We start from the raw sequence: 20,182 nt of genomic DNA, 5'->3' as shown, positions 1-20,182 counted from the left end.
GGCCCTCACCAGAGACTACTGCATGGTCCAGATCCACTCACCAAATGGCAATACAGCATTCCCAGTACTTTGCGCCTGCTAATAGGACAGCCTCCTTAGTGGTTAATCCAAGGTTCGGGTCCCTGACTATCAGGCGGATAACGTCAGCCCAGACAAAACGTTTACCTCCAGCACCCTTACTAGTGACATGGCCACAAGGACAGACAGAGACAGAAAAGTTTCCGACATCTCAGACTACTGTTCACCAAGTACTACCGACCTTTAAGCAGCTTTTTCTTCGCCCTTTGTCAGAAAAATCACTCATTGAATTAGGACTGAGGGACAAAAAAGGAGAAGCGAGATTTCTCGTAAATGTTCGCTCGGGCTCGACCAACACTTGACATCACTGCCGGAATATGCCGAGTGCCGTTAAAAACGCTCAGAAACCCGATCAAATTGTTGTTCTGCTTTTTGTTTTTTTTATAATAGTATTTTTAATTTAAATTCAATTTTTACTATATTTTCATTTATTTAATTGTTAGGTGAAAGTACAAAATAGTTACACAACATGATCCATGTTATGAATAATTTTCTAAATAACATAATTTCAGTTCGGTAATATGCATGCATAAGTACCCGCCATTATTGTTATAGCAATATCGGGCATTTACGAGAAATCCGGTTCGTATAATGAATAAGTACCCAAATAATGAATAAATAAAATGTTTAAAATGTAAAGGAAACATTTTGAAATAAATTAAAGAGTTTTTAAAAATGGTGAACTCAATTGAATATTTGCTTTTCATCTAATCCAATAAGCAACAGTTTTTAACTGACCAATCAAAAATCGAGAATGATTGACGAATCAAGTAGCAGTTGAATTACTATAAAAATCTAGCCGACAGCTAACTTCTCAGAAAACGCGTTTTTATTAAATTAGAATGGCGCATTTAAATCAAACCGCTCACAACTCAACAAAGAGTGGAGCTCCCAGCAAGAAAACGACAACCGAAGTTTTCCCTTCCAACTGTCATGTAATTGGAGTTTTGAAGAAGTCTCCTCGTTGCAGACCAGGAACCTTAGCTATTCGTGAAATCAGACGTTACCAAAACGCTACCGAACTTATCACAAAGCTACACTTCCGGCGTTTGGTTCAGGAAATCACCTACGATTTCAAAAGCAAGGTCTGTTTTCAACGTTCGGCAGTGAAGACTCTCCAAGAAGCGATCGAATCCTATTTAGTTGGACTAGTGGAAGATGTTAACTTGTGTGCTAGCAACTCGAAACATGAGCGTTATGCCGCGGGGCATCCAGTTAGCTCGCAAGATCTGCGGTGAGACCAACATACTTCTCACGTCTGCATTGAATAACCGAGTCTTGAATGTTTCTATTTTCGGATCATGTACTATTCTTTTTCGGTAGTCTTAGAATGTATGCAATTTAAGACCAATCGTGTTTTAACAAACTATCACCTGTCGACGAAAAGATGATTTTGTAGCGGTGATTCGATCAGGAATTCTGCTAAATGCAGTTTTAATTATGGGTACAGGTGGTTAGGCATTTAAAATACGTTATCAACGAGTTTCGCCGAACACTTTCGAAATGGTTAAAACTGTAACGAATTTTACTGAACCGGCTGAATGTTCTGCCTATATTGATAACTGCTCTCTGTAATCATTTTAAGTGAATTTTTTTCCGAAACTGACAACGCAATTTTTGCAAATAGTTCGTCAATTGAATGTTCAGCCCATGACCATATTATAGTCTGCTTTTCCCCATTAGTTAACAGATGAGGTTTAATTTGTACATGTCTTTTCCCTAAAGAATCTTGACCAACACTAACCTGTAAGATTATGAACAAAGTAAATTAATCGGCTCACAAGACCAACGTTTCTAACCGCATTTGGTTAAAAGAAAATTAAATAAGTAATCTTAACCATTACGTCAAGGCTTTAAAATTTAAAGAAAACCTGCAAATCCAAAATAAAACTCGTTAGAATTACGGTTGGATCGTTTTATTTCAGAAAGTCGTTTAAAAGTAAACGCTTATATTTAATCTGATTTTCTCAGTTCGTAATCTTAACTGCTTACATCACGCAAATTTAGAGATGCTTTTATGGCTACAGTACCTGCATTTTAATATGGTATCTTAACGCAAGTGTTACGTCATCTCTTGAAGACTATAAATCAAATCTTTGTATATACCTTACTTGCTGTATAATTAGATTTACTTTGTAACTTCCAGACATTAGTACTTCTGTAGATTTCGGAGCGTGTTTTTTATTAGATCGAACTTTCAATTTTTAAGGAATATTTTAAAATTTTTAGATGAAAGTCTTAAAACTGCACTCCCATGTTAATAAGCAACGTTATTTCAGCACTGTCCGTATTCTGTACACGTGCAGCGATTATAAAAGTTCCGTTACTACTTTTTCCTGCATTATAAACTGCACAACGGTTAAATATTACTGTGCAAGCCCTAAAACACTTTTGCATGCTGTTTAATCCAATTTGTAAAAATATCTTCCAACTTAAAATGAACATTTTGCACAAGTTGTTTCAAACAAATGTGCGCTTGTTTTGCCAGTAAGCAATCAAGAAACAAATGGAGGCATTGTTACATGATATGCGCGCTCTCTGCTCGTTCATATCTTCGACACTTGCCCATCTGTGGGTCGTGGTACTCTCGTGATGGTCCAGCATCTGTTTAAAGACTACTCTACTCTGGCATGAAACATTGATACATGGATTTCGAAGGTTTTAGTTAGAGACTATTTGAGAACAAACTATTTCTCTACTTTGGGTTTGAGGCTAGATGAAATTCGTTTAGCTTCTTTATGCATTTTCAGATCGCATTTTTCGCTTCCAGAGCCCGAGGTCCTGGGTATGACCTAAAACTATATCCGATGGTGAGGCCCAACCTTGCTGGCCTTGGGGAGTGTGGAGCCACCCTTTAATTGCCTTTGCTACCAAGTCCACTCTGACCCGGAGAGGTAGTACCTGTTAGGGTCCCAACTATGGGTTAAATAGAATCCGACTTAAAAACAAATATACTCCATTAAAAATCGTTCCTCAAAATAACTAGATTCGACATTAAATAACCTGAAAAAGGTTGATATGCCGTAAAACAAAAACCAACCTATCCAGAGCTCGACTGCCTAGAAACTGTTCAGTGCTTAGAACACGTGACGTAACTGCCATGTAATATCATTCGTTGCGCGTCTTTCTTGTGCGTTTTGTGAGTAAAGTAACCTCTGAATCCATCACCTCAAACTAATTGAATCGATTTCGGTTTGCCGTGTGTACTTACCGGGATTCGTACAAGTTAACATGTTTACTGGCGTAGGGTCCTAATGTATAATACAGGCAGGGAGATCTGACGTTGTTCGGGATTTAATGATCAACGAATTTTTCACTCTCGCGTACTTTTGTCATCGAAATCTGTGAAATCGCTCACTGTCCAATCAACGCTGTACCCCGGGATGAGGCGTCACGTGCTTCCCCGCAGTAATTTTAGTCCACAATACAATGTACTTTACATTGCACTGTAGAGAACCTACTGTTGGTTTTTATAAAATTTCTATATATAATGGCTTGAATTAAAGTTTAAAAGCGTTTCCCTTTTTTTTTTTTTTTTTTTTTTTTTTCTTAAACTTTTTCTTCTAGGAGATGGGACATCCAACCAGATGTCTGACATTTACCCCTATTTTAGTGAGTTCAACCAAGAGATCTTTTCAGGATTCTAGCCGTCCCTTTCAGTGTAATCGTTTGTATTTCACTTGCACTTGGTTCACCGGGTATGCTTGCTATGTACTTTTTAAAGTTCTTTTTCATAAGCTCAGTTGCTCCTATGATGACTGGTATAATTGAAACGTCTTTTAATTTCCAATTTCGTTTCATATCATACATAAGTCCTTGATACTTTGTTATCTTTTCTCTCTCAGCTCTGTTAAGCCCTGTATCATTGGGTACACTGACCTCTATTATGGTCGCTTTTTTTTTTTTGCTCTGTCCCAAATCACTATATCTGGTTTAACAGCTGCGTTTTCCAGATATGTAGCAGTAGGGATTATGTAGTCATAGTGAATAGTGTAGTTGTCATTCCCAACTGTTCGTTCGGGTATATGTTCCCAGGATTTTTTTACTACACTGAATGTTGTGTTTCTTGCATATCTTCCAGTGAAGGTATTTGCAAACAGCGTTATGGCGATTTGTATAATAACTATCTCCAAGTAGGACTTGGAGATTAAGCGTCGGAATGAGTACTGGTGTGCCATATAAAATTGCTAGAAGGAATTTTATTTTGTTTAATAAATTTAATTTATGACGCCACTCGATTTTAACTAAGTAAAAAGCCATCGAAATCTTACTGCAATTCTCAACTTCGTATCTATGTGAACTGGGAATTTCTTACCTAAACATTAAAAATAAAAACGTGAAAGACTTAAAAATACTGAGTTAAGCGTGTCTTTCACATATTTCAGCAGTAGTTAACCACTAGACAACTATTTCACTGACATTCACTATTCTTCTATACCAGATATTGGATACAGGTTATATTGATTTATTATGTGAATAAAAATTCGCCATAAATACCTAATTTTATTGCAAAAAAGGTTTTGAGTAAAGTCCTAAATTTTTATGATAGGTGCACCGCAAAAATTTAAACGCAATGTGCTGCCATGTAAAAAGTTGGAGACGATTGACCTAGATAATTTCAGTTATGGGTATTAGAATCCCGGTCAAGGGAACTCTACAATTTTGTGTAGCTAAACTTTTTAACGCGGAATCTATGTATAGATAAGCCAACAATAAGGACATGGCAGGTTTTATTTAAAAAAAAAAAAAAAAAAAAAAATTTAACATGCGAAGATACTACTTCCGCAACATTTAAATATAACTCCGCAAATTTACTTTTCGTCTTAACCATTCTCCATTCCAAATTTAGATCAAGCAGCTTCATGAACTTTTACTGCCGCCAACGTGCTTGCTAATATATTCGAAGTGGTATTTTTTTTTTTTTATTCCATATGAAATACTAATTGGATTTTAACACTTTTCAGCATGTCATAATCTGAGTACAAGTTTTTTCCTTTTAGTTACTTCATACTGTATTTCCGGTAAAATTAAATCGATTAGGAAACTGCATAAATAGTTCGCAATGTAACCTAGATTGATGGAGAAAAAAATAACTCTTAGTGGTTAAATCTGGTAACCTTTTTAAGTTTACTATTAAATCACGGGTTTTAAGTCATAAGCTTCGTCTTCTCGTTTTTTTTTTCTTCTCTCTCTCCTGAGGAATGTCGCCGTGTAACGACTTGTGTGTGCCAGCTACAGTTTAATTTAAAAGCATATTACTTATAGAAACCCATAACAATGTGTAAAAAAAAAAAAAAAAAAAAATTTAAACCGAACTTTTGAAATTCTAATTTTCGTTGTCAAATAGAAACGTTATTGACCTTGTTTCGTATTACACCAGGAAATACTCGCCAACGTCAGACAAATCTTTGACAAGAAAAATTTTAGTTTTTGAAAACGCCAATAAGAATTAACTAGAATAACTCGTCACGGTTTAGAAACTCAAAAATATTCTTACAAAACATTTAGTGCTCATAATAAAGGCATATTTATGAGGCTGCTTGTTGTTCGTATGGATACTTGTCCTGTCATTGTTTTTAAATTGAATTTTCAAGTTAAATTCAATTTTTATGGTATCGTGTAATTAAATTGTTAGTGTAACTTAGTCATTATGTCGCAAATGGACAAACAAATAAAACTGGAATAGAAATAAAAATCCAGGTCGGCATTATTTTTTTTTTCTTGTAAAACGTTTTTTATCACCGTTACTTTCGACATTAAAGTCTTTCGCTGCTACATGCCTATTTTAGCCTGATTGCGTTTCTCCTTCCACCGACCGCATGCCAGCTACAACCGGCTTATTTCTCGCGTTCACATTTACACGCCCAGTTTCTTCGTTCGGCATTGCTATCACAAAATGGATAAAAAAAACAAATGCTTACAAATTTAAGCGAATTCAAACTAAAAGATTATATGTACGAATGCTCAAACGTTAGTCGATTTATTCCTGCCAAAGCCAGCTGTTTTTTTTGTTTGTTTTTTTTTATTCAATATATATCTCTTAGAAGTTATTTTTACTAAGTGTACCGAGGTCCAAATACCATGTGTTTCAAGTCAATGTATCAAATATTCAGAAAGGAGTTTGGTAAAGAGTTTCGCGGGCGCGCATACAGACAAGGTCACGTGTGTATGTGCAAGATTGTTTTCATCATAAATTCTACACAATTATGCAGAATGTAGCAACTATGCATAAATAGAATTAAGCGTAATAGTTAAATGAAACCAATTACCTAATAAACTATGAAAAAAAGTAATGAACGCTGGTTTCTCAAAGGAATGTGCAAATTCGAATTCCTGAAGTCGCTCACATATCCTAAGTATATTAAAAAGTTCGATTTAATTATTTTTTATAGAAACTCTGCTAGGGATATTTATCCTGGACACCCAAAATCAACAGATTAGACAAATCCTGTAATGATTCGGTCCCTATTGGGACTTGGATGACATCAGCCAGAAGTGAAACCAAATGCAAAATTTTGTAAGCAAAAAAAAAAAAAAAAAAAAAAAAAGCGACCTATGCCGGGCGGGAACTCACAATGCATAATGCCGTAATCGAGCATCCTACCCATCGAACTAAGATTCTAACTAAGCTATCACATTGTAAATTTGTCTATTTAAAAAGAAAGTTAGAAACTCGCGTTTGCGCATGTTTGTTTAAGATTCAGCCTCGCAGCGAAGATTTTTACAAATAAAACGGCATTTCCACATGAAATCATCGAGTTTTTTTGTTTGTTTTTTCCGATATTATTTGTCCGAGAGATCGTTCTTTCCTTAGGCTACGGGTGACGAAAGGTTTTAGCGGATATATGAACACACACACACACACACATAGATATCAGAGATTTCTTTAACAGATGAGGAAGGATATCGATGGGATGCCAGCGATATTTCATCAGAATAGTCGCATCTTAATCCAACAATATCGATGAAACTATCCATTATAACGCTTGAGATTTAAAATGTATTTTGTCTGCCATGCTTTAGTTTGCAATATCAAATGTAATGGACAAAGATGGACTTCTATTGTCACATCTGAGAGAACCCGCTAATGGTACCTTTTCCTACTTTAACAGGGTTAAAAACTAACTTCGAAATCTAGTGAGCAAGGTATTTTTCTCCACTCTATTTCTTTCTCACAGAAAAGACGTAGAAAACATATCCCTGCTCTACCATTATTTTCAAGACAGGTGCTTAACTGAATTTCTATCTATGGACCCCCCCCCGTAAAACATTTGCAGAAGATATCGTCAAGCTACCACAACTGCCTAAAAGTACATGTAAATTCCATGAGAAAAGTTTATTTCCTAGAACTTTCCGTCTGAGAAACATAATACCGCAAGGTTGCTTACCAACTAACATGGCCGTTTTCAAGTCTAATATTAACAAGTTCCTACTGAGCCGTCCTCTTAAATAAACGAACACTACCTAAGTTCCACCGTTACTGATAATCACGGCGTTGTGTCAGCGGCCAACTGACACTTATTAATCATTATCCTCGAGTGGCTTTTGAGCTTTGATAAGCCGTGACCCCCGCCACCACTCTAGAATCTTAAGAATGTTCCATCTTTTTCTTTAAATCCGGGTGGAGAAAACTTCGCTCATTTGATTCCATTTATTTCAATTGTTTGAGGGGGGGGGGAGTTCATTGCTTTGAAATTCTTTCCATTTCAATTTAAGTATTTTTCGAAAATACTCTGATAACCGCACCCATAATCTTTTTTATTTATTTATTTTATTATTATTATTTTTTTTATTTATTTATTTTTTTTTTTTTTTTTTTTCATTTTCGGTTGTATATTTCTTTTCGTCGATTTGGTTTTTTTTTTTTTTTTTTTTTTTTTTCCTTTATTGAGTCACCAGATGTACCCGGCGTTTCCCGGTATTCCACGTAATGATAAATTCCTTGAAAAAATTAAGTGTAGAAAAAAAAAACGAAAGAAAGAAACTGAGACATGCGCATGTTTTTTTTTTTTTTTTTGTATTTTTTTTTTTTTTTTTTGTAAATAAAAAGATGAGCTGAGATCGAAACCAAAACCTAAAAACAGTGCGTCAAGTATGATTATCATTAAACCAGCTTGCCACGATGTTTAAAACGTGCTTTCAAATCTCGTGAAACAGTTAACAACTAGATATAAATCCGATTACCTCCCCTCCTACAAACACTGATTTTTTCAATTTTTACCCTTTAGCAGTTCTTTTCCCCGAGCGAAAACGGATTAAAGTTTTCCACATGTCTGAATACTCTATATACCAAATTTCAAGTCTGTAGATAAAAAAAATTGAGTATATAGGTTGAGAAGTGTCCTCACGCACACTTTCTCTCTTTTATAGATATATATATATATTTTTTTTTTACAGTGATCACCACTTATCAAGGCCCGGAAGCCACTCAGGGATAAGGGTTATATATAGAAGATAAATTTGTTTTAGTAACTTTATAAGTTTTTTTTTTAAATTTTTGTCTTGTTTTTCTTTCTTTGGCCATTTCTTTCCTTTTCATTTACTCTTTTTGTAAAACAAATTTTCAACCTCAAATAAAGACCTAAAGATCCACTGTTTAGGGTCATGTGCAACAGATTGAGTCGAGTAGCGAGATGTTTATTCACATTACTTTTTAACTTCTGCATGCCAAAACTGTGAAAAACAGGAAGAAAATTACAAAGTCTATCCGCCCCAGGGAAGAAGACTTTTAGGATCTAAGGACTTCAACAGTGAAGGGGTGAGATTTTGTTGCTCGTTGGGTTAATCAGGTGTACGTATATGTACGCCGACAAGGTACAAGTGATATGAATTCATCAGAGCGAATTCCATAAAAGAACATGTAAAAAAGGCACAAGAAACCAACACCGCGGTGATGGGACAGAGGTTGGAGCTAGGTTGATAGTAAGACAAGTGGTAGATGCACTAGCCTAGATGTGGCAACAATACTCCATGCATTGACAGATTGTGGCGTTGTATATGTATAGGATGCTATAGGCTTGAGTAAATTTCTAGCATGTTAGAGGAAGCCTGCCTTTCTTTTTCTGAGTTTATTTTCTTTTTCTCTTCCTGTTTTTCTTTGTTTCTTCTATTTCTGTCTTTTTGTTTATTATTCTCTTTTTCTTTTCTTTTATTTCTTTCTTTCTTATTTTATTTTTCATTCTTTTACCTCCATCTTTTTTTTTTTTTAATGTCGTTTTTCTTGCCTTTTTCTTCTCTAATTCATGTATTCGATATTTTCCTTATTGTCAAAGATGTCTGACTTTAGCGAATGCCATCGTGGACTATGACGTCACAATTTGTCTTTGGGGTAAACAAACCCAACAACCCGGTAAGCCTCTGTAAAACGACAGATCTTGCACATCTTGTGAAGAGTGGGTAGCGGGTCGCGGAAGATAATAGAAGATACTCAGCTGCGATAAAAATTTAAAAAAAAAAAAAAAAAAAAGAATTTATATGAGTTTAAGTAAAAAAATAAAATAAAAGTGGAATTGAAACGGAAATATATTTTTTTTTTTAGCAGGCGAGGGGCGTCCTGCCTTGCTCGGTCATAAAATACGCTATATATATTTTTTAATTCATGCAGATTTTGCATTTATTATTAAAGAGCTAATTCTCTATTGAACATTATATTGTACCTAATATATAATAATGATTTCAAATATTAAAAGAAAATAGGATGACTGGGGTGTCATCAGTTAAAATTGAAATCAAAACATTTAGTGTTCTAGCCGCGTTCCGTACCGTTAGAGCTATTGACAGATAAACAAGAAATATGTAAAATTATACCATTTTGAGCTATAAATGAATTTGCGCATTTGACAAAACAGAGAGAACATCATGAATGACGTCACGTTTTCGTGACAAACTGCATGTGAAATTTCATAAAAATCGACCCAGACATTTTCGAGCTCATAAGGAACAAACTCACGCACGCACAGTATTTGATCGTTCAAACAGATTGAACTTTGACCCCTTAACAGCCAAATTTCTGGCTGAAAACCGATTAAAAAAATTTTCCCGAAATATCAATACCCCTTATGTCAAATCTCGAGTCTGTAGACTGAAAATTGACAGAGTAGTTTGGTAGAGAAAAGTACAAAAACACAGACACACACACAGACAATTTCACTTTTATGGATACAGATATATTAATACCGTAATACCTTTAACGTACGTACGTACATACGTGTGTCACGGTTTCAAAATTATAAATTATTCGATCGGGAGATCCTATTTATTAAAAGACGACAGAAATTGTTAACATATTACAAACATCAAATTATAAAAATATAGATGAGCTAATTTAATCATCAATCCCCCTTTTTAATAAATAGGATCTCCCGAACACCGAAGACGCAATGTAAAAAAGATTAAATAGAAATTATGAAATTATATCGCTTTTGGGCCGTATGTTTTGAAGAAAATGTGTCTTTTTTTTTCTCTTTTAATTTTATGTTTATTTATTTATTTATTAGTGAAACCTTATTATCCTGTATTAATGGCCTCCTTAACACGATTTTTTTACATGGTAGTCGCCACTTATCAAGGCCCGGAAGCCACTCAGGGATAAGGGTTATTGCGTGTACAGTAATCAATCGTAGCAATCGTTAGTAATGGAGATTTGATAAAGGGTCTTACTTAAGGGGGAGGTTTATCACGAATTTGTTTATGTTAGACTTGAAGACATCCAAGTTGTAGTCAGGTGGGAAACAGGCAAACGGAACAGAGTTCCACAGGCGTGCACTTCTAAGAAAGAAGCCTTGTTCATGGACTCTACGTTTGGATTTAGACACAGATAAAGAGTGGGGAAAATTATTGACAGTGGTTTCAGCTAGATGGGTGTTTACCGTGAAACATTGGCTAGGGGAGATCAGAGATTGGAGCTCAGACGAGCACTTGCCATGGAAATAACGATAGAATAAAGACAGGCTCGCAACGTCTCTTCTGTGGGAGAGAGGTTGCAAGGAAGATTGTGACGTAAGGGGCATTCGAAATTACCTGTCTTATCTGACTTTGTTCACAGGAGATTTGAATGACTTGAAAACATGTCAACGAAAAAAGTGACTTCTCCTTGTAAAGAACAGTCCAGTTGACGTTGAAAGAATTAATCTTTTTGGCCAATTTTTCGATATTTGGCCTCCGAGACATCGATCTTTGAAACGATAACAATTTTTTCGCGTTCGTACACGTTTGTCGGAAGATTTTGCGACACACACACACACACACACACACACACACACACACACACTCACACCTTTCATATATTAGAATATCTGATCTTTAAATTAATATTTAAACATCATCGATAATATCAGGCCAAAATCACAGTGTAGTATCTGTTCTGATGCTACACGTCACCTTTCCTGTCGTCGGTCAATGGATGAAAATCCTTCATGACTGAAACAGTTTTTATTTTTGTTCCTATCCAGAATAGCCCTTTTGGGGGAGCTGGATTTTCCGCACATGAAAAACCGACTTTGTATCTTACTCTGCCCTCGTGGCGAGACAAGTAAAAAGGAACATTGACCTTTTGTGACAGAGAGCAAGTGAACGCATGGGAAAATATCATCAGAGGCTTTAAGATAGCTATAGATAGCAGTAGCTGAAAAAAGCACATATGCAAATTAGGAAATGCGCGTGGGCCTGGTGACAAGAAAAATTTAAAAAAAAAAAAAAAGAAAAGAATATCACGTGGGGGAGAAAAGAAAGTGCGCGACTAAAATAATGGACGTGTAAAGTCAAACACGAGGTGTTTAGTGGAGCAGAAAGAAAAACGCGCACCAGGGGAGGTGGGCATGTACCCCCACAGTGGCATGGGGAGACTTTTTAAGCTAGTGTTTAGACGGAAAGAAAGAAAAACGGTAAGCGAGGACTTGCGTTAAACAAGAAAAAAAAAACCGAGTCGCGTTTGTTTGTTCCTTTTCGACGGTGCAGGATGGCGTGGGAGTCCGAGAGAGGAATAAATTGTAACGAACACAGTCCGAGCGTTACGGTCACGTTACACTTTCTTGGAGTATGAGAGTCTTAATCATCAGAAAAAAAAGTATTCATGAAAATTTAATTTTCAATATAATCCCCTAGTACACAAAGTTTAAAACTTTTCATACGTCTTTTTTATATTGATTTTTTAAAAAGAAATATAAAGGCGTTGCAAGTCGGTTCTGTTAAATTTATCTCTCCTGGGACGGGTATTCTTTCGAGTTGGTTACATAACTTAGCTAAAAATGGAATAAGATTTCATGTATAGCTGAAGTTATGTTGGCTGAACGTTTTAAATCAAACCCAGGATGTATGCTTTTTTTATGTGGGAGGCAAGGAAACGAAAATGAATCAGGTTTCTTCATCTTTTGAAAACATGATATTTTAGAACATATTCATATAATTCAATACATTTCAGTAACATTACGAGGTCAGCATCTGGGGCTTAGCACAGACTTAAATCAAGTAACCTGACTTCTAAACTAACAAAGGTATCATGGCCTAAGCATGTGGCGATATATATATATATATATATATATATATATATATATATATATATATATATATATATATATATATATTTATATATATATATATATATATATATATATATATATATAGAGAGAGAGAGAGAGAGAGAGAGCGAGAGAGAGAGGTGGGGGGAGACAAACAGACAGAATAGTTGTATCGATTGGTTTCCTCTTTTTTGGTCTGATGATGGTATCCTTGAGGCTTATGCGCGAATTCCGTGGTTGTTTATCGTTTTTATATGCTCCAAACAGCCACAGAATTCGCGCATAAGCCTGAAGAGTCCTAGAGTGGATGAAACGTGGAATATTCAGTGTAGCTTAATCGCCATATATATTTTATAAATTACTAACTAGCTCTACCTACGTATTGAGCATTTTGAAGTAAATACTTAAAGTTTACGCTATAATCTATACTTTCGTATATTAATTTTATGTGAGTAAATTAAGTAGTTATATGTATATATATATATATATGTGTGTGTGTGTGTGTGTGTGTGTGTGTGTGTGTGTGTGTGTATTTACATGCGTGTGTTTGTATGTGTAATTAGAAAACACGCACAATATTACCAATAAATTGTTTATATAACTATATGTGCACTTGCGTTTCTGTTTATAAAGTTAGCGTGAAATTATTCACGTGAACCTTCTCTTACACACACCTACAGATAAATTTAAGTAATTAACTAGCAGAATATCAAACTAATGACGGTAATAAGTGATCGTACGAAAAGAAAAAATGAAAAAAACAATGAATGGTATATTAGCATTCATTTTTTTTTTTTTTCATTTTTTTTGGTTGGTGGGGTGATGACGGGATGATGGGGGTGATATTTTCGAATGAACACTCCCTAAATGGTAATGAAAATGTGGCCACGTCACTCATCGTGTTTAGAATAATATCCCATAATTAATAATGATTGATTTAGGCTCCCAGAATTATAAGTACTAAGCAGTTAAAAAAAATAAACGGATTCAAAGTTTCGCAGCTTTGTAGTCGTGTATTCTCACCAATTAATAATATTGGTCTGCGATGTGTTATAACATGAATTGCAATACATAAATCATCATGCCATAAATCATCATGTCATAAATAATCATGTCATATTCTTTGCAACAATGATGATAGTTTAAATATAATAATAGTTAATAAAATATGTTAGTATTACCTGTACACATGGTAAAAAAAGTTAAAGAAACAAGTTTTACTGCACTTACATTGCTTCTTAGTCATTCTGTGATGATGTTGGTGCCAACATAATACACGAATGCGTTACGATCTTAAAAATAGTCTTTCTTCTCTTATAGACAAAAGAATTATACAGGGGAATACTTGGGTGTGACCTTGGCCAGTGTAAGCAAAATATCCCCCTTTAAAACTTCTTTTTAATCTATAAGAGAAGAAAGCCCATTTTAAAGACCTTCACGCACAAATATCAGCTGACGTGATATTATAAACCAACACATACGGAATTTAATGAACAACATTATCATTGCTTTATACATTTTTTTTTTTTTGCGAATTAGTCCACCGGCCAAATAATTCCTCGTATAATATAATAATCAATAAGGGATTGATTCTATAATACATACACAATCTGCATAAATTAAAATATCATGTTTAAGCGTATTGTACGACCGGGTAATGCCGGTTAACGGGTCCTGCTAGTATATAATAATGAATAGAGGATTGATTCTATAATAATACATACACAATATGCATAAATTAAAATATCATGTTTAACTTGTTAACGGTCAGGTAAGACAGTAATAATGCCAGGCATAGCATTAGATTATGAAAATTAAGCAATGTTTAATCTAGTCGGTATCAAATGGGTGACCATTTCAAAGTTTCAGGAGCTGTATGTAAGATAAGGTTGACACATCTCTGAAAGAACTGCAAAAAGCTACTGTCATCATCTTCCTTGACGGGCATATAGATTCGACTGGGGACCGCTTGTGAATTCAATATTTCCATAGAAGTTTTACCTTTGGAGGATACCGGTTAAACATGATTAGTGTGAATGCCGCTTCTGTAATACAGTAAGCAACCTTGAAATTCTCCACAATGCCTTGCTAGTAATAAGCAATCTTAAAATTCCCAATAATGCCTTGCTAGTAATTAGGAATCTTAGAATTCTCACTATGCCTTTCTAGTATTAAGCAATCTTGAAATTTCTAATAATGCCCTGCTACTATAAAGAAATCTTAAAATTTTCTAAAAAGACCGTGCTAGTATTAAGCAATCTTGAAATTCCAAATAGTGTCAAGAAGGTTTTGAGCAATCTTAGAATTCAAAATAATGCTCTGCAGGTATTAAGCAATCTTAAAATTCCCCACAATGCTCTGCTAGTATTAAGCAATCTTTAAATTCCAAATAATTCCCTGCTATTATAAAGCAGTTTTGAAATTTCAAATAATGCCATGCTAGTAATAAGCAATTTTGAAATTTCAAATAATGCTATACAAGTAATAAGCAATTTTTAAATTTCAAATAATGCTATGCAAGTAATAAGCAATTTTTAAATTTCAAATAATGCTATGCAAGTATTAAGCAATTTTGAAATTCCAAATAATGCTATGCAAGTATTAAGCAATTTTGAAATTTCAAATAATGCTATGCAAGTATTAAGCAATTTTGAAATTCCAAATAATGCTATGCAAGTAATAAGCAATTTTGAAATTTCAAATAATGCTATGCAAGTAATAAGCAATTTTTAAATTTCAAATAATGCTATGCAAGTATTAAGCAATTTTGAAATTTCAAATAATGCTATGCAAGTATTAAGCAATTTTGAAATTTCAAATAATGCTATGCAAGTATTAAGCGATTTTGAAATTCTAAATAATGCTATGCAAGTATTAAGCAATTTTGAAATTTCAAATAATGTTATGCAAGTATTAAGCAATTTTGAAATTCCAAATAATGCTATGCAAGTAATAAGCAATTTTTAAATTTCAAATAATGCTATGCAAGTATTAAGCAATTTTGAAATTTCAAATAATGTTATGCAAGTATTAAGCGATTTTGAAATTCCAAATAATGCTATGCAAGTATTAAGCAATTTGAAATTCCAAATAATGCTATGCCAGTATTAAGCAATTTTGAAGTTCCAAATAATGCCGCCCTAATATTGAGCAATCTTGGAATTCCCAGTAATGCCATGCTAAAGTTTATTAAAGATTAAAGCATATGTGCCGCTAGTATTTAGAATATATTTAGAGCACTCCAAATACGTTTAAAGAAGACTAAGAAATGTTCATACAATTACAATTTTTCACTTAGACTTTTCGTTTGCCCAAAATTTAAATCTAAGATTTACTGTTCTCCTTTGGGTATGCTTTTGATGTAGGATTAGCAAAATATTTGGGCCGAGAAAAATATGCAACCGGCTTTTGTTTCCCCATTTAAAAATAACTCAAAAAATTTTCTCCACTTAAAAAGCGATTGATATTAAGGAGTCATGCAAAACAATTAAAAACTCGTTGTGTTTTTTTTTTATTCTTAAAATATAACCTAATTTCTTTTCCAAACACTTAAAAGAAATTTTATTTATTTCATAGAGTAATTCAACCTTTTCATTCTTTTCTATGATTTAGTATTTTCATGTATTCAGTAGATATTTACATTTGTTTTTATGTCAATAAAGAAACTGATTGTAGAATCTAAAATAGCATTAGAAATGACTAGCATCCTGCCCGGCGTGGTCCGGTCATAAAATAAGCTTAAATATAATATTTTAGTTTATGCAGAGTTTGTATTTATTATCATGAGACTAATTCTCTATTGATTATTATATTGTACCTAATATATATACTGATTTAAGAAGACGAGTCAAAGTTTTTCAAAAGACTGATTACACAGAATGAAACCTGGGTCCATCACTATGATCCAGAGACCAAAGCCCAGTCAATGCAGTGGAAGCACTTGGACTCACCACCTCCAAAGAAGGCAAAGGTGCAGCCCTCCGCTAGTAAGGTCATGCTCACAGTCTTCTGGGACTAGGACAGAGTAGTGATGACAGATTCTCTGGCAAATGCTACCGCAATTACAGGAGCCTATTATGCTTCACTTTTGAGGAAAATAAGGGAAGCTATCAAAATCAAGAGGCGGGGCAAGATCAGCAAAGTACTCTCCTCCTGCAGGAAAACGCTCCGGTCCACAACTCACATGTCGCCAGATAAGAAGCACAGGCGTGTTGTTATGAAACCCTTCCCCCATCCTCCCTACTCTCCTGACCTTGCGCCCTTTGACTTTCACTTCTTCCTAGCCATCAAGTTGTTTTTGAAAGGAAAGCGTTTCCTAGATGATGCAGCCTTGATTTCTGAAATCACGTCGTGGTTGGAGGACCAACCTGAGGTGTTCTACAAAAACGGTCTCTAGAGCTGCATCAAACAATGGGAGAAATGCATAACTCTAGGTGGTTTCTATGTAGAGAAAGACTACTAACTGTGCCAAGTTTCGTTGCTCTACTGCTATGGAAAGTGGGTCAGGGGCATTAGTTATTGCACGCCCCTCGTATGCAATAGCTTTAAATTTCTGTATGTTGCTACGGTTGTGGGAAGAGCAAACAGTGGGAAATTCCAAAGACAGCGGTCCGAGGAAAAAAGCTATTAGAGCATCTAAGAGCCTTTCAGAAAAAGGGATGTGATCCTCGTGCTAGTCAGGTGGGTTGGGGTATTTACCTTGAGGGCATGCAAGTTCAGTAAGTTCATATATCGACTATAGTTGAGACCGATATGGAATTTCATTGACTACTGCAGCGAGATGTAAAGGATGGCACACCTTATTTACCTGTACTGCTCCACTTATCCTTGATCTTCATTTTATAATGCTGAACATTTAGCAAGGAGACATTAAGTACCATTCTTTTTAGCCTTTGGTATGTCTCAAGCGAGAATTGACTCCCAATCTCCCAATGCATTTGTAAACACTTTAATATTTATGTCAAATCTTTCAATATAATATAAATAATGAATGAACAATCTCTTTTTTACATTTGTTCATTACAAAGTGTATTGTAACTGAAAAGTAAGGGATACTGTGATATGGACCAGATTATAAGAGGAGCAATCTGAGTGGGTAGTTTAGCAGCAAGATCTTTGTTTACATTACATTTTACTTTGGTGCATGCTGATCACCACTATTCATTAGATTTTTCCACTTACTCTTGAACCTCACGTTATAATACTGAGTATTTTACAAGAAGGCATCTATATATTAATACGATAGCGTGTGTGGTTTTGTGTGTCATGCTTACATCTTTTTTCTTCCTAGTGATTGTCGTGTAATTGTTATGACCTTCCATTTCTTGTAATAAATAATTTTACCAAGAATTCTTCATAAGTTTTGGTTTCAGTTTCGCTTATAGCTGATACACCCAAGTCATGTAGATATATTTTTTTTTTATTTACGAAATCACAACTTTATAATATATAAGAATCGCTAGAAAATTGACTCTATAATATTATATACGAATTTGCATGAATTAAAACATTATATGTAAGTGCATTTTATCACCGAGCTACGCCAGGCATCTCGGCTAGGATAGATAAATACTTTTGCAGTTTTAACAAAAGAGCTACAATAATATCAGAACATCTCCATTTACACTGAACATCCACAAAATGCCAAAATCAATATATTACATATGAAAGAGTCCACTGTGGAATTTACACAGGTCCTGCTAGTAAAGCACCATTTTATTATCTTTGATATCACTCAACCAAGGATTGAACCCCAATCTTCCGACCGATTTGCAAACACTGTAACCATTATGAAAATGGGGAAAATTAAGTGCGACAGATAAAAATAAAATATTTCAATCTTAAGCGTTACAGGTCAGTGGAAGTATATCAAGAAAAAAAGCCTGACAGACAGACAAGTTTTTAAAACTTAAACGTGATAGACTGACTAACGAAAAGTCTTACAGATATTATTGGACTATCTTAAATAAGATGCATGCTTAGCAATGAAAATGCTGTCTTAATCATAGGTGTGACAGGCCGACGTAAATACTATTTCATACAAAGAAATGTTATCATCTCAAGTCATTGAAGAATCAACCCCAGAAGAATTACAGACCCCAACGGAGATGGGTGAAAAAGGCGGTCTAAAACAGACCCACCAAATAACAATCTCTCTCTCACGGACGTGATATTAGTCTTAGTTTTTTCTACAAATACTGTTATGGCATGTGTTCCATAAAATTGTCTGATCTATTCCCAGCTTCCTTTGTTCCAGCTCGTTTGACTCGTTGGTCTAGTGGTCTCAATCAATTCATTGTTTTAATACTTCATTGTAATACAACTTCCTATTAAATTATCTTCTTTCCAAGAACTGCCAGATTGTGGAACTCTATTCCTTCTCACTGTTTTATTTCTACCTACAGCTATGGTCTTTTCAAGAATAAAGTAATAGGAATCTCCTGTCTTTGTGATAATCAGTTTTCGTTCTTGTTAGCTCCTTATATCAAGTAGCTTCATGCCTTGTCTGGAGCGATTTCCATAAAAAACTGGGCCGAATAACAAAAGTCCAAAATGTTAAGGAACCCAGAAGTACAAATTCGGCCAACCTGGGCTCCGAAGATGATATATCATGAAAATTAGAGGTATACTGATAGGGTCAATGCATCTTCGGTTGTGGTCCTCAACATCAATTTTTGTATAGTTAAACACGAGAAAAAGGTGATCCTAGAAAATTGGTAAAAAAATTGGTGCTAAATAGCATGGTGTATTAACCCATTAAAGTGAGGAAAATAAAAGCTGCACACCACCCCAACCCTACGTATAAGGAGTTGATATTGAGTGCAGACTGGTTGAAATAGAACGGCACCCAAACAACGTTTCACCCAAATCACTTAAATATAAGAGGCTTGCTATACGACTTGCTAATAGTCTCTCTCTCCAGACTTCCCTGTCTTCCATCAGCTGCCTAAGATTATCAGGATCACAATTAAAAAAATTAAACTTGAAAAAAATGCAACAATTTAAAAGAAATTTAAGCGTAACTTAACGAGCAACAATTAAAAAATTCAAAACGTGACGTAACAAGCAACTTATAAAAAGATTTAAACGTGACATAACAAGCAACAAGTAAAAGATATTTTAAACGTAGCATAAGAACCAACAATTAAAAAAATTTAACGCAACATAACAAGCAACAATTAAAAAAAATTAAAACGTAACAAAAGTAAGAGTTAAAAATTTTTTAAACGTAACATAACCAGCAACAGTTAAACAAATTTCAAAGGTTACATAACAAGCAACAATAAAAAAAATTAAATGTAAGACAACAAGCAAAAATTAAAAAAAAAATTAACGTAATATAAACAAGCAACAGTTAAACAAAATTTAAACGTAACATAATAAGCAAGAGTTAAAACATTTTATACGTTACATAAGCAGCAACAATAAATATATTAAAAGTAATATAAGAAGCAACAATTTAAAAAATTTAAGTGTAACATTATTATGGTACGCTTAAAAAATTTTTTAAATTGTTGCTTGTTATGTTACTTTTGATATTTTTTATTGTTGCTGGCTATGTAACGTATTAAACAGTTCAAAAAAATTAA

General features: G+C 34.4%; 1 protein-coding gene across 1 annotated transcript; it reads left to right on the top strand.

The window, feature by feature from the left end:
* Positions 1 to 911: 911 nt before the first annotated feature.
* Positions 912 to 3,524, top strand: LOC145249493 (histone H3, embryonic-like). The gene has a single exon (XM_080111102.1). It carries the CDS (start codon positions 921 to 923, stop codon positions 1,314 to 1,316), a length of 396 nt encoding a protein of 131 aa, XP_079967228.1. The 5' UTR covers positions 912 to 920; the 3' UTR covers positions 1,317 to 3,524.
* Positions 3,525 to 20,182: the final 16,658 nt, after the last annotated feature.

This window comes from Euprymna scolopes, chromosome 28 (assembly GCF_053919585.1).
Source record: "Euprymna scolopes isolate OS-2025 chromosome 28, ASM5391958v1, whole genome shotgun sequence".
Classification (NCBI taxonomy): Eukaryota; Metazoa; Mollusca; class Cephalopoda; order Sepiida; family Sepiolidae; genus Euprymna; species Euprymna scolopes.
The sequence above is the reverse complement of the archived record's forward strand: the minus strand, read 5'-3'. Positions and strand labels throughout refer to the sequence as shown.

Coding starts and splice junctions, on each gene's coding strand:
- LOC145249493 (XM_080111102.1), top strand. CDS start 921: ATGGCGCATTTAAATCAAACCGCTCACAACTCAACAAAGAGTGGAGCT.